We start from the raw sequence: 16590 nt of genomic DNA on the forward strand, positions 1-16590 counted from the left end.
TCAGGTTATTCTGCAATTCAGTGTAGGAAGTCAAAATGAATGTTTCCAAGATTTATCAATTCTAAGATAGAGGGAAGACATCATTGGACGATATCAGGAAGGAAAAAAAAAGTAGTAACGATATATTTCTTTTTCAAGGTTGAGCAACACATTTTACCTGAAGCAGTAGATTCCCAGACAAAGTGGTAATTTCGTGAATGACCGACGTGGCAAAGTGCAGGTAGAGTGACGCTGAAGCATGTAAAACAAAATGTGAGCAAAAAATGGTGATTAGAGGCAGAAGGATACGAGCTAAAGAGACAAGTCTCTTTTCCCGTTTTTCTTTCGGATCAGCTTGCATCAATTAATTTTTATTTTATTTTTGTTGTTGAAGAGATACGTCAATTATGTTGACGTTCTTATGGTTTCCCTGGACTAGGACGAAAAAAAAGCCATACCAAAAACAAAAAAACTTCTTGATTGCCTCACTAGTTGAGCAGATGAGAATTTTTTTTGTTTGAGAATTTACCTGTGAAGATACAGTAACCAACAAGAACCAAACTCTCATCCACTAACGGAACTCTGCCAAATAAGCGGCCATAAAAAACGGTTAAACAATACATGAACTATCAAAACAAAGTAGCTTTACTGAATGGTGCATTTTAAATTTAATACATTTTTGCTTACCCCCCATTGAGCCTGGCAGTGAGTGCATTTGCAATAGCTAAAGGAAGATACAGTAGAGACTGTTTGACATGAAAGGCAGGATTTAGCGATCCAAATCAGTTGTTTACTTTTTTATTGGCTTTCAGTCTGAAGAAAGTCGGTTGCTATCAAGTTTGTATTTGAAGTCAACTATCAATCAGAACTCATAACAAAACCTAATCCAAATGCTTCCATTACAAGACACTTCCAGGAATATATGAAAATACATAACCACGTACCATGCACATTCCAGTTTTCAAACCCTTCGGTTCATCACATAAGTGAGCCAGAATCATCCTCCCCTGCCATCAAATAAGTCCTTTTAGACAATGTAAAATATGGACGAGCATTGTTATCATTATCATCCTCAAACTCAATACATATAAGAACATGACAATCTAATAGAAAACACAGAACTAAAGAGCTGATTTGTAACATGAAACAAGCACCGCAAAACACTGAAGAAATGGCAGAAAAACAATCTCCTTAGGTAAATAGAAGTAAAAATTAGATCGGACAAGGCTACTAAGGAAAGAACCAGATATCATGCTCTTTACTGTGCCCATGTAAAACAGGATATAGGATGGACTATGGAGTTTACCGATAGTCAGGGTGTTCCTAAATCAAAGTTCTAGCGGATTGTCAACACAAGTGTGGTAAAAGAATAGATTTTATGTTATGTGGTTCAACAAGGGTCACAGAATCACATTGGAATACTACAATTTAGACAGCCAGTGATCTCCTCAAATTGACACTAGCAAGTTTAAGTAGAGCACTTCAAGTCTTTATCTGTAGTTTTAGAAGCGAAACTCAAGAAGATTGTTAAGTTTGAACACAAAATAAACAAAAAAAACTAAAATTGAGGAAATTAATTGAGTGGATGACTAGGAGCAAGACAACCAGGATATAGCCTTGGTTTGATGAATTTTGAACACAAAATAAAAAAAGTCCATTTGCGGTTCAGGAAGTTTGAGTATTGCGCATAACAAATACAAGTTTTACTAACTGTACTATAGTGAAAGACAAAAAAAAAAGGGTGTTAGTGCCAGTACACGTTTCTTACCACAAGGAATCCAAACGCAAGTCCACTTCCTAGTACAACTAAATGTGGATAGTTCGTAATAATATCAGATGGGGACAGATAATCCCTGCAAAGAACAAAAAATAAAATAGACCTGATTTTGTAAAGACTTGTAAAGAGAATGTAAGCAGAAAGAAGTAGTGAAAAGTGATGACATTTAACACCATACCAGAGCAGAACTCCCCCTAGAAGTATGACGAAAGGGTAAAGCTGCGAAAGAAGAAATGCAATGATTAAACAACTGGGATATGGAAGACCATTTGATTAGGTGGTTGGAAGTGATCTCCACGTTGTAGGTCGGTGTATCGAGTCTCACTAAGTGAGATTCACTGAACTTCTTGTAACATTTTTGAGAAAAAACAAGACTTCAAGTAAATTAAAGTTTGAACAAGAAAAGTCTTACCATTGCTAATGCCCTGAGCATATTCCCATTTCTTGCTTTAACGACCTTAGAGACATTTTGAACGCTACAAACAAGAACGCAAACAAATCAGAAATAAAATGGATTTAACCATGCTAGAATAATACTCAAGTCCCTAAATCATAATTCAGCTGTGGCGGTTTGTGTTTGTTTAAATGGCTCGATGCGTTGGGCGCGATTTCTCCAACAAGACCTCATCTTACAGGCAAACATTATTACAGTTTGCGAACTCGCAGGCTACAGCAAGCCTGTTCATATTTCATATATTCCTTTTAGTAACAGAGGAAATAGAGGGGATTGTTTTGCACAAGTCCACTTCCTTCCAAATGCTTGAGCACAACAGTAAAAATACGACATTTGGGAAAATCCTCTCATTCGAACTATTCTCCTATTGATGACATCAGTATATTCAGGAAACTTAAATGAAATAGAGTCAAATCACATAATGGAAATCATAACAAATTGCTTCGTAAGTTTTACAATATATATATATATATATATATATATATATATATACATAGCAAATGCAAACACAAATGGACGACAAAGGAAAGAGGAAAATAAAACTTCCAAGTATCAAGAATAGTAAAAGCAGTTTACTTGAATGTGACGGTTGGTATAACAGCAAATGCAGTCATTATGAATATGACAACTCTGTACATTGGAATCTCTGGCATAGAAAGTAGAAAAGGCAATGCAATTAGATTTCACTAAAATATGAACAATCAACATACTAGAAAGTAAATTAGATATATATATAGTAGGAATAGAGACTTGCAATATGGTGAAAAACGAGATCATTTCCATTATGAAATACCAGTACAACACAGTTACATACTCTGCACTGTCCACCGCTTAAATGATTTTCTTGGGTCCATAAGCTAATAAACACAGATCATGTGGCAAAAAGAAAACACAGTTCATGCGCCAATACTTATCTTTGCATATCATGCTACAGTCCTAAGTTTTTCAGCTTATTTGATGCATTCTTGCATTATTCTCAAGTACAAATCAAAGACATAATGAACATGAAAAGGTATCAAGCTAGTCATATACAAATAACAAGTCATCTCCCACAAGGAGGACAAACTTACTAGAAATAAATGGCATCCAACTCAGCAAAGGTATCGACATCCCAAGCTGCTGACTCCACCATTCAGCGCCTGAAATTGAAAGGAATCATGAAGTTAGTTACAGACATCCAACCCTGAGAAATTTAGATGCTTTTGGATTTGGGAAATGGAACAAATGATGCCACAATATAAAAGCACATACCAACAAGAAATGTGAAAAAGTGGGCCACATAAATCAGCATGAGACCTTCAGTGGGTCCATTTACCACGGGAAGGATAAGTGTGTTGGTGAAAAAGCTGGAGCAACGAAAGTAGTCAAAAAAAAGTGTGGTGCATTATAGTCAAGAAATTAGACTAACAGAATCTTCAAGTAGGTAAAAGAATTTATGTAAAACCACAAAAAATCTGGTCTCCATACATAAAGTTAAAGGCATAGAAGGAAAATATTAAAGCCGAACTAATTTACCAGTAGGATTACTAGATTAACTCAAAAAGATATAACGACAGTTGCACTTTGTAATTGACAACTTCGAGCATAACAATGCACAAAATAGAGTTATTGGACTAGGATAACATACTGTTCCCATGTTGCACCGTAAAATGGAACAGCTGCAATAACCCAGAACCAGAAAGTATTCCTCCCACACATTGCTGTGCTACCAAACGCCAAAGCTTCGAACTGAAAAAAAAAGAAGAAAGTAGGTTTGACGGAAAACCAATAGACAGGGCCACAACATGACCAACAAAGTATGAGAGCACAAACCGCACATGCAAGCGCATCACATCCTGCATAGGTTTTAATAGGCACATACATCCATTATTCATCAACATCGGAAATTTACTAAAGGAAACACAATATACATGACAAAGAAAATCACCGTGATCAAATAGTTCCCCTAATGGACTGGAGGAATTTGTCCGCCTTGCTTGCTTCCCGTCAACAGCGTCGAAAGTCTGGCACACAGATCAAGTATAAACCATATAAACACTAAATAAATTTAGTTTTCAGGGAAATATGAATGTGAATTAAATTCAAAATTAAGCCAAATATATACAATATAAACAGTTCACAACGACAATGGAGATGCATGATTTTCTGCTCAAGGGAAGAGTTCAGCAAACCTGATACAAGAAAAGAAGCAATCCATGCGCAAGATGCACCCATCTTGGAGGAGCTGAATCCAACAAAGGCGAATATATCTAAAACGAAAAAACAATGAAGTGGGTCAAAGGATGGCTTCATTGGTTAACTAGATTCCCAAGTGAAGCATGTCACATGCCAGATTTTTTACTAAGTTACATATTCTGCCTATAGAGCATAGGATAATTACTATTCACAATTCAAGAACATTAAGATAACAATTGAGGTCATGAAACAAAATTGTTTGTTTAATTCATGAGCATATATCATCCTCACTGACATAGCCAAGCAATGCAGACATACATAAGAATATGAAACCCATCAGTGTTATCTGGAGGAAAAGCAATGAAATAGCGATACACATTAGCACTCCACTATATGAGAAATATACAAATGGAAGGCAGAAACATTCATAACAAAGAGTTACCATGTTCGGTCTGGAGTAGACGAGTAGTCACATATCAAAATACATATACCAACAAAGAAATACAAGTAGGGGTTAGAAACATTTCAAAATTAGAGTAAATCAGAAACACAATCCATATAAAATTTCAGCTTAGTCTCCAAATGAACATGTCTGGTGTAATTATGAAGATTCTAAGCAAAATCCATGTTAGTGTAAAACTAATTCTTAGGCTAATAAAAATAGAACATAATAGAGAATTTAGTTTATTAAATGGAAAAGCAAGCACTTACGGCATCCAAAGAGGAAAAAGAGTAACGCAGCGAGTCCAAAAGGGTTGTAAGACATATTTCGCGAGTATAGAATGATCGACACCACTATACTTATATCTGTGTAGTGCTGCAACCCCATTTGCTCCTATATAAACCATTTTCTTATTTAATCCCTCCCTATCTGCTTCAATTCAACAAAGAAGGTGTGTTAATAATCAAATGAAATTGAACTTGAAGTATGTTATGGTTCAAGACCTAAATAACTAACAGGGATTCAATACTAGCAAGAAATAGTTGTAGAGAACGAAATTGAGAGATGAGTTAAGAGTGAATTGCAGAACAAGGAAGAGAAGTTATAGAAGTTGTAATTGTATTCATGAACAACTGAGTTACAAGACTCAAGTATTTATAGTACCATTGCTTGGTGAACAAGCCTTCTAGTTCATTCAATAACTACTTTTAAGGAAACCAAACTAAATAAGGAAAAGCTAAGAAAGGAAATACGTGTAGGAGGTGTGGAGTCACAACATCCCACCCTGCTTGAAATAAGACTTGTCCTCAAGTCTGAAACTCAGGAAAACGTAGAAGGAGTTCATCAGCGTCCTCCCATGTGGCTTCTGTAGAAGCTCGATTTTTCCACTGAATGAGCCATTTTGTGCCAGCAACAGTACCCTTTTTATACATCTTACGATCCAAGATTGATTCAGGTTCCCATTTGTCATAGTCCACTGTAACAGGGAGTTCAGTCTGAACAATGTCAGATGTGCCAAGTTTGAGTTTTAAAAGTGAGACATGAAACACAGGATGAATTTTACTTGTAGCAGGTAACTCCAGTCTATAAGCTACGGTGCCAATCCTTTCAAGAATCTTAAATGGTCCATAAAACTTGGGTGAAAGCTTGGAAAAAGATGAAGTTGCAGCAGTTGTCTGACGGTACGGTTGCAGTCTGAGAAAAACAAAATCTCCAACTGAAAAACTTCGTTCTGTCCTATGAGCATCTGCATAAACTTTCATTCTGGATTGAGCATCTTGTAAGTTAGACTTCAAAATCACCAAAACCTGATCTCTAGCTTGCAATACTACATCAACAGCATGTACAGTGGTAGAGTTAGAGATATATGTTGAAATCGTAGGAGGAAGCCTGCTATAAACTGCCTGATAAGGACTCATCTTGATGGAAGTATGAAAGCTAGTATTATAGCACCATTCAGCCCACGGTAACCATCTGAGCCATTCACTAGGTTTAATACTAGCAAAACAACGTAAATAGCATTCCAAAGTTCGATTTGTAACCTCAGTTAAACCATCAGACTGAGGATGATAGGCAGAACTTCGACAAAGTTGAGTGTGCTGTAGTGAAAAAAAAACTTCCCAAAATTGACTCATAAAAAGTGAATCTCTGTCACTGGTGATGCTCTTAGGCATGCCATGCAAACGAACTATTTCTCGCACAAAAACCTCAGCCACAGTGTCAGCTGAATAAGGATGTATGAGTGGCACAAAATGTGCATATCTGGATAAACGATCCACCACAACTAAAATAGATGTCCTTTTATTTGATGGTGGTAATCCATTAATGAAATCCATAGATATATCCAACCAAATATCCGTAGGAATGGATAAAGGATGCAGTAGGCCTGGAGGAGATATTGATTCTGCCTTATTGCGTTGGCAAACGTCACAAGAAGAAATATAGTCTTTAATTGTCTTCTTCATGCCAGACCAATAAAATTTTTGTTGAAGACGCTTATAAGTACGTAAGTATCCTGCATGTCCACCAGTTGGAGTGGAATGAAACTCACTCAACAGTTTTGAGCACCATAAGGAAGTAGAGACAACAACGATTCGGTTTTTGTAACGAAGAATTCCTTCAGTATAAGAGTAGTGTGGCATACAATCTGGTTGTGCACGCAATTTTCCAATTATCAAACTTAATGCAGCATCATTATGGCATTCTTGGACAATGTCAACAATGCCCGAAAAAATTGGAGAAGTAATTGCCAATAATTGACAATCATTAATACGAGATAAAGCATCAGCCGCCGTATTTAAAACTCCAGACTTGTAAATTATCTCATAATCATAACCAAGCAACTTGGACAACCATTTCTGTTGTTCAATGGAAGAAATACGTTGTTCTAAAAAGAATTTGAGGCTCTTATGATCGGTATAAATCTTAAAATGTCGACCAAGTAAGTAAGGTCGCCATTTATTAACCGCATTAACAATGGCCAACATCTCTTTATCATAAACGGAGAGATTGAGATTCTTACCTGAAAGAGCTTTACTGTAGTAAGCAACATGCCTCTTGTCTTGAAGTAAAACTGCTCCTAAGCCATTTCCAGAAGCATCACACTCCAAACAAAAAATTTTGGTAAAATCTGGTAATGCCAAAACAGGTGTACTAGTTAAAGCTTGCTTAAGATGTATAAAAGCCGTAGTTGCCTCAGGAGTCCAGACAAAGGCATCCAACTTAAGGAGTTGTGTAAGCGGGGCACTGATCTTGCCATAATTTCTGGCAAACTTGCGGTAGTACCCAGCTAATCCTAAAAAACCTCTCAAGGCTTTCACAGTATTAGGAATGGGCCAACTAGTGATGCAAGATATCTTATCTGAGTCTACAGAAACACCATCTGAAGAAACTCGATGACCCAAATAACTGATTGACTGTTGAGAAAATTCACACTTTTGCTTCTTGAGGAAGATTTGATGTGCTCGTAAAACCTCAAAGACCAAAGTAATATGGTGGATATGCTCAGATTCAGACTTGCTGTAGATAAGTATATCATCGAAAAATACCAACACAAACTTTCGAAGAAAAGGTCTGAGAATTTCATTCATCAGGCTTTGGAAAGTCGCAGGAGCATTAGACAATCCAAACGGCATCACTAAAAATTCGTAATGTCCGTCATGTGTGCGAAAAGCTGTCTTATGTATATCATCAGGATGTACACGAATTTGATGGTAACCAGATCGCATATCAATTTTGGAGAATATAACTGCACCACATAGTTCATCCAGAAGTTCATCCACTATAGGAATGGGAAATCTATCCTTGACAGTAACCTTATTAAGAGCTCTGTAATCCACACACATACGCTAAGAACCATCCTTTTTTTGAACCAAGAGTACTGGAGAAGAAAATGGACTAGAACTAGTTCGAATCAAACCTGTATCTAAGAGTTCTTGAACAATCTTTTCAATTTCTGCCTTCTGAAAATAGGGGTATCTATAGGGTCTAACATTAACTGGTGATGTATTAGGCAGTAAAGGAATACAATGATCATACTTTCTCGGAGGTGGTAAAGCAGTAGGTGAAGCAAACAAATCAGAAAATAGTAAAAGCAAGTCAGAGACTGCAGTGGGTACCTGAGAGTGAATTTCTGAAGTAGTCGGAGATGGCACCAATTGCAAGAAAAAACCATGTTGAGTATCTTGAAAGACCTTGTGCATGAAAGAGCCATCCAACAATAAAATGGAAGTAGAATTGTTGCCCACTAACATATGTTCTCGACCATTGGCAGTAAACTGCATATGTAATTTATCAAAATCCCAAGAAATATTACCTAAGGTTCTCAGCCAGTCCACCCCAAGTACTGCCTCACAACCACTCAATTCTAGTAAGAAAAAATCAGTAGTGCACATGTAAGACTGTAATTCTAAGGAAACATCAGAACAAAGTCCTTGTGTTTTTAGAATTCCTCCATTACCCACCAAAACATTCATATGATCAGCAGCTGTCTTCTGGAGAACACCACATCGTTTAGCAACAGAAGGGTGTAGGAAATTATGGGTTGATCCGGAATCAAGTAAAATAGTGAGTGTGTGACCAGCAATTCTACCAGTAACACGCATAGTGTTTGGAAAAGAAGTGCCAGTGAAAGCATGGAATGAAATGGTGGGGTCAGAATATATCTGATTTGCAGCCGCAGGAGTAATTATCTCGTCAGTAAGAGACGCAGGTGAATACTCATCCTCTTCAACATGGACTTCTGGAGTCATATCTAAAATCAATAATCTAGAGTTCAATGGCTTTGCACACACATGTCCAGCTTTATACTGTTCATCACAATTGAAACATAGGCCCTGCTCACGTCTTATACGTTGTTCCTCGAGAGATAAACGTTTAACGCCAGCTGGAATGGTAGACTTCTTAAAAGATGTATTAGTTGGATCAAAGGAAGGGGTTGAAGAAGTCGGCTGTCTGTAAGGGTTTTGTCTCGCAATAGATTTGTAAAAAGATGGGTTAAACAGTAACACATCTTCTTGTTTAATAGCCTTTTGAAAAGCAATAGCCAATGTGGGTGGCTCAAAAATTTCCACAACAGATCGAATTTCTCTCTTGAGAGATCGAACAAAGAGATCAATGACATAATCATCTGGTAAATCTTTAACGAAATTTAGCAGTTGTTCAAATTCTCGAATGTGCTCACGCACTGAACCTTGTTGAAGAATTGTGGATAGCGCTAGACGTGGATTGGAAAACTTCTTATCAGCAAAACGTTCACGAACCAGTGAACAAAATTGTGTCCATGTAGGATTAGTGAGCTTTGGTTGAATCCAGCGATACCAAGCATTAGCGTCGCCTTTGAAGTAAGAAGTAGCAATATCAATTTTTACAGCTTCAATTGTATGATGAAGCCGAAAATACTGATCTGACTGAAAGATCCAGCCAGCAGGATCCGTTCCATCAAAGATAGGAAACTTCAAGTTATTAGGTATTGGAGAACCAAGAATACCACTGCTACCAGAGGTACCGTGAGTGTTACCAGAAGGAACACTGCTGCCATGAGCACTATGCAGACCAGGAGAAGGGGTATTCAAAGGAAAACGTGTAAGCAAGATTGATGCCATGTTATGAGCGACAGTATCAGCAAGATTGGTAGTATCTTGTGTGTGTTGTTGCAGCAAGGTACTCATCTCTCGACGATGTGAAGCTAAAATAGATTCCAAACTGGTATTATGCAAATTTTGTGTTTTCTGAAGAAGTTCATAAATAACAAATTGGCGAGATTGATCTACCTTCTGAGAATTCTCAACAACAGTCTCCATAAAATTATGAACGGAAGTATCCAAGGTTTGTATGGCAGATATAAGATGGTGAACTTCATCTGTGAGTGTCATTATGCGGAAGCGGAAAAAAAAAAATTTGGGTGTTTTTGAGATAGAGACCTAACCTGCTCTGATGACAGATGTTATGGTTCAAGACCTAAATAACTAACAGGGATTCAATACTAGCAAGAAATAGTTGTAGAGAACGAAATTGAGAGATGAGTTAAGAGTGAATTGCAGAACAAGGAAGAGAAGTTATAGAAGTTGTAATTGTATTCATGAACAACTGAGTTACAAGACTCAAGTATTTATAGTACCATTGCTTGGTGAACAAGCCTTCTAGTTCATTCAATAACTACTTTTAAGGAAACCGAACTAAATAAGGAAAAGCTAAGAAAGGAAATACGTGTAGGAGGTGTGGAGTCACAACAAAGTAAGAGACTAACGACGAAAAACGAAACAAACCCTAAATGGAGCTATGAGAGGACTTGACATTTTGCACTTACTTTGGAAGGATGCTGACTGAGTAGTGAGAGATCATCGATCAAAGAGAGTTGGGTTCATCACTCAGACAAAGAGAGCAGAGAACTGATCAGGATATTAATTTTCACACCGGCATTTGTTATTTCGGCACCACTTATCAATCATGCAATGGTGGTGCCTGTGGGTGGGGACAACTGTCTCCATTCAGTGGATAGTATACCGGGTTCAAACACCAGATTATTCAAACCAGTCGGGCGATGACACGTGTTGGTGATGTTTAAATAAATAAAAAGAATATCGCAATAGAATAACAACTCCCATCCTTGTCTATCTTGTGATACAGAAGACATAAAATAAAAGACACGAACTAGAGAGGATAAAGAAGGTTCGGTACAATAGACAGACATATTAAGCTTCTATTTATAGGGTTAGATACAAGGATATTCCAGTAATAAACGAGATTTATTCTAGATATTCTTAACATAATTACACGTTAATAACACTCTTTCTGATGACATTGTGTCTAAGCTAATTGCCTCGTTAAAACCTTGTCAGGAAACCCAAAGGGCCAAAACCTGATCGAAGGGAAAAGAGTACAATTGTGAGTAAACTTAGAACGGAGTCTCACCAAAACCTTAACAAGGAAAAACCCAATGGGACAAAACCTTGACGAAGTAAAAAGAGTACCACGTGATAATCTGGTAAAATACCTTCTACGATGATGCTCCCCTTAATAAGTAATTCAGTTGAATCTTGGCTTGCAAATCTTCGAGTTGAGACGATGATGCTCCCAATCTTGGCTTGCAAATCTACGATGATGCTCCCAACTTTGATGAACAAATTTTTTGAATGTAGAAAATTGTTGTTATTTTGTGAAGAAAATTGCTAGCTGATGAAGTCTTTTTTTGTGTTAATTCTTCTCTAATAGTAGTGTTCTTGAGTCTTCATGCTTCTTTAAATACATTGAGTACTTGTGTCTTGGATTGCTAGCTTCTCGGAGATGATTTGCAAAAGTAGTTGATGTGGTCTCTTCAACAAAAGTAGTTGATGTGGTCTCTTCAACAAAGGGCTAAGATGTAGATACAAACTGGAAGTGAATAAAATTGTATTTGTGGTCATACCTTATGTGTATCGGAAGGACATCCAAATTACTAAGGGCTTGTTATGTTGACTTGGTCTAACAAAATGACCTAGTTAATAGTGGGAATCCAACCAAATAGCCGAAATTATATAAATCCTCCTTGGATGACCACCATATTGAATAAATTGCCTCACTAAAACCTTGCCAGTAAAACCTGATGGGAACAAATTTAGGCGAAGAAAAAAAAGCACAAATATCAATATTTTGAAAGAAAATTAAACGTCAACAAGATATTGCTCTGTTAAAACCTTATCGGGAAAACCACATTGGACAAAACTTGAAACGAAGGGAAAAGAGTACAATTTTTGACGTAAATATGGATGCTGACTCAACTATATGAGTATTATTAAAAGCACCAAAATCATAACTATAGTCTATATAACATTCTGCGGATTTAAGAAAAGTATTATTTCTGCTGCTAAAGCGTGGATTTTTGTGTTTTTAAGGACTCATCAATAGACCTATAACGTTGATATCATCAACTAATTAATCCAGAATCCTCCAAGGATTACAAATCCGAATATGTCCTCCGATCACATTTCGTATATGAATGCAATAAGAAACCTTAAAGGAATACCACACCAAACGCATCATAAATAGACGAACAAAATATTATTGAACCAATCCTAGGGGCTGGGCAAATGTAAAACCCTTAAATCGTTTTTACAACGAATATATTCCTCGTATAACAACGCAATATGACTACACCAACCTGTAATTTATAGGCTTGACATTTTTAAGGTGTTAAGTTTTTGGATCCAAAGTTGCGGAAATCGAGAAATTAATCCAAACTAATTTGGATTACATGCCAACCAATCACATATGTCGATTTTCTCTACATAGGGGTTCAAAACCACCATCATTTATTTCAGTAGCCACTTTAAATGAGTTCGAAAATATATTAACTAATTACGATCCCACTTAATTCTCAAGTGTATGCATATCTTGAAAAAAATAATAACAGAATTGTTGGTACCAGCGGTTACGGGCATTATAATCTCCTCCTTTTTAAATGAGGAGATAATAACTTTGAGAATGTGAATCGTGTTTTTGGAACATTACCAGTAGCCTATTATGGAACGCTACTTATTTTACCAGATGTGACTGAATTTTCCTCTTAAAAAAGCAAACGCTTATGTAAAAGCAAATGTGATATTTCACGCCTAGTCAATAACAGCCTTTTTCAATTTGATCATGATGGGAGAGAAACTAATATAACATTCAAGTTAATTAACACCAACTTTTTTTGGTAGTGTATGGTCTCCCCTGATTATGGCGGAAATATTTTCATCCTATAAAAACGAAAATAAATTTCGTAATGTATTATCCGATTTCGATGACATATACTCATAGTAATTTCTGGATATTAAGAATACCGGTTTGGACAATAGAGCCATAAAAAAAATTGTCCCAAAATTGTAATCTACTAGAGATACAAATTGAACATTAAACCATGGGTTATATAGGTTACAACCATACAAATAAAATAAATCTCCAGAAAAATAAAAATCATGATAGGGCCAAAGAGATAATCAAGATGAAATTATAGACACTTTTGGTATCAAAACAAACTTATTTAAAGCTCAATTTAGTCACTACAAGGACTAATGATATAGTCTAACAAGCGGGGTGCGCACCCTTTGATCTTTAGTGTCCAATTCTAACTACAAGTGGAACAACTTCAAATTGGGATAAATACCAGGAGAAAAAATAAAACTGCTTAATATCCCTTAGGAATGCAACAATTGGTAGTTGCAATTGTGAATACTTAATAACCAATCTCATCCTTTTAGGATCCATAGAGAAATCTAAAATCCAATTGGTTTAAATGATTCCTTTTAGAAAAATAAAGAAATCATTATCGTATTCTTTGTAGAAAAAAATCTAGTTTTTGGTTGATGAAGATTTATTTGAAATAACATAAATCAATAACCAATATTTGCTAAAAGTTCTTAGAATTCCAATTTTTACATCTCATTAAGGAGAATTGATGGGAAAAACCAACAACAATTGGTTTGTAAAATTTGTTAGAGCATTGCTCGGTCGAAATCGCAAGCGTTGTTATCTCAAGCTTGTTTTTCAAGTTTAGTTGATCAAAACTATAGTCTTGATTTCTGGTCTACTTATAGCTATGTCTCGGATCAGGATAAAATGTGTAGTTGAGCTTTAGACTTCACGAAGTTGATCGATTAAATACGAAGATCTACTGAGAGAGCTTGGAGGAACTTCATCAACAAAAGGTATGTGGAGACTAAAACTTATCTACCACTCAGAAATCTATTCTATTCTATCTCCTAATGAGACAAAGTCGTATAGCTATATAGACGTTGAAATTATACACATTTGATATTTCGAGCCGAGTTTATCTCGCTTATCTATTTCTTGAAATATGTGTTGGAAGCTTTTTGCTTTAGCTACGTTCATCATATCCTTGACGAGTTTAGTTGGAAAAAAATTATTTGTTGGAAACTAAATAATAAGTCAAAAGATGATCATGTGGAAATTGCCTTGAAACATCTTACACGATTTGTATGGGACAATTATTTGATGTTGACTTGGAATGTTTCGTATTGATCATTCGATCACTTAAAAATTACTTGAAGCTAATAGTTTGTGTGACACATCTATTGTTGTCTTCTTAAGATGTTTCAATGATTGAAATGGGAGTTTAGAACAAAAACTTTTGTAATGGATACAACACAGGTTGCGTACCTAGTATGCAAACTGTTTTGGTATGATTCAGGTCCGGGAACCTTGTTTGCATACCTAGTATGCGAACGGTTTTAACTGTTAAAGTCCGGGAACCTTTTTTGCATACTAGTATGTGAACGGTTCTATCTGAGTTAGGTCCGGGACGACTGTTTGCATACCCGTTTGCAAACGGCTTGACAAGACCAAAGTCCGGAAGCTATAGTTTGCATACCTATTTGCAAACTTACTGGTTAAAGTTATAAAATCGGTTAAGTATGTTTTTCATACTCATGAACAAATATATTTATGAATTAAGGAATGAAAATTGTGGCTTAATGTTCATGAATTGATTCTTACGAATCAATCCGATTTTGTTTTAATTGGTTCATATATATTTTTATGAAATATTGAACAATTGAACAACTCTATGTGAAACATAATTAGATTCATTTGATTACCTTTGATGATTGATTGATCATCATAGTTAATCTAGACGTGTTGGATGAAAGTGGTTAAGACAAAAGCGTTCATATGGCTAACTTCGGTTAACTGTTATTGAGCCAACTCAATATACACGTTTAGGTACGGTTACACATATCTTAATGAAGGTATATTTCATTTGTGTGTAACAAGCTAACACCATCTAACGGTGGAGATATATTGCTTTGGTTTTAAGAAGACTTATCTTGAATCTTAAATCAGGATTTCATCTAACGGTGAATACTGAATGCTATGCTACTAAGCTATCTTAGATTTGATTGAAAGCAAACCCTTATTTGAAAGACTATATAAGGGAGAACTCTAGCAACTGGAAAACCTAATCCCGACACTTTCTTGTGTCCTAGTTGCGACTAGAGTCGATTCTCCTTTAACCTAGGTTTTTGCAAAACCATTATAGGTTAGCGACTTAAAGACTTCATTTGGGATTCGTGAAGCCAGATCCAACTATTTTCTATGTAGTTTCGTATTCTAATCTTATTTTGTTCTATCGTATTAAGTACTATCTTCTCTGAGATTTGCTCGAGATTTATCTCCAATAGGTAAGATATAAAAAATAATCACAAAGCGCTCTTTGTCTCATTCTTTGTGATTCCGCAATATCTTCTTCTACTACCATATAGTTAAGTTATTGTGAGGTGATTGATATTTCTAGACTTCTCTTCGGTAGTGTAAGACCGGATTATCAATTGATTCTTGTTCGCCTTGATTTATCAAAATACAGAACAAAAACTTCATAGGTACCTATGTGGGAGACAGATTCATCTATCAGAATAGACTTATCTGTGGGAGACAGATTTGTATATAAGTTTTTGACTTTGAGTCGTGGAAACTCTTAGTTGTGGGCGAGATCATCTAAGGGAATCAAGTGCGCAGAATCCGGCGTGGTTCTAGAGGCGTAAGGAACGCGACTGTAACCTAATCGGTGTGAGACTTGGTTAGGGCTCAACTACATTCCAGTCCGAAGTTAACTTGTAGTAGGCTAGTATTTGTAGGCTTAATACAGTATGGTTTTTAAATATGGACTAGGTCCCAGGGTTTTTCTGCATTTGCAGTTTCCTCGTTAACAAAATTTCCGGTGTCTGTGTTATTTCTCTTCCGTATTATATTTGTTATATAATTGAAATATCATAGGTTGTGCGTAGTTCAATCAATTGGTAAATCCGACCTTTTTTCTTGGATAGGAATTGATTGACACTTGGGCATTGGTCTTTGGTACCGTCCAAGTTATTTCTCATAACAATCGGGCTCACAGATTTCTATCTGTTCGATTGCAGATTGTATTGAGAAATTGAGATATAACTCTTTGATATCTTTTCTGATTGAGCTTGCTTTATAAGATGGTACTCTCAGAATTTTATTGGAGTTAGTCTATACAGATAGAAAAACGAATTATTGGGTGTGGTTTTTATACCGCCGCCTTTTCAATTGGTATCGGAGCAGGAAAACACGTTGAGACCTCATAAGTCTGTGTTTGTAGCAATCTGATTTTTGTGGATAAAATTTTTATCTCGCTTTTACGCACATAGAGATGTATTCTAAAGTTTTTGATTATGCCAAATGTTTTGGGCTTACCTCAAAGGATAACTCCTTGGTTGATTTTTCTGAATCCCTAGGTAGAAAACTTTTGCTATCAGATTCTGATAACAT

General features: G+C 36.1%; 1 protein-coding gene and 1 pseudogene across 1 annotated transcript; both read right to left on the reverse strand.

Annotated features, from left to right (window-relative positions):
- On the reverse strand, window positions 1-5251 carry LOC113272599 (annotated as a pseudogene).
- A 2923-nt stretch (window positions 5252-8174) lies between these two features.
- On the reverse strand, window positions 8175-10199 carry LOC113272600. The gene has a single exon (XM_026522413.1). It carries the CDS (start codon window positions 10197-10199, stop codon window positions 8175-8177), a length of 2025 nt encoding a protein of 674 aa, XP_026378198.1.
- Window positions 10200-16590: the final 6391 nt, after the last annotated feature.

Source organism: Papaver somniferum, chromosome 4 (genome assembly GCF_003573695.1).
Source record: "Papaver somniferum cultivar HN1 chromosome 4, ASM357369v1, whole genome shotgun sequence".
Classification (NCBI taxonomy): Eukaryota; Viridiplantae; Streptophyta; class Magnoliopsida; order Ranunculales; family Papaveraceae; genus Papaver; species Papaver somniferum.

What these genes read in the sequence shown, in the direction of transcription:
- LOC113272600 (XM_026522413.1), bottom strand. Translation starts at nt 10,199, where the DNA reads ATGACACTCACAGATGAAGTTCACCATCTTATATCTGCCATACAAACC.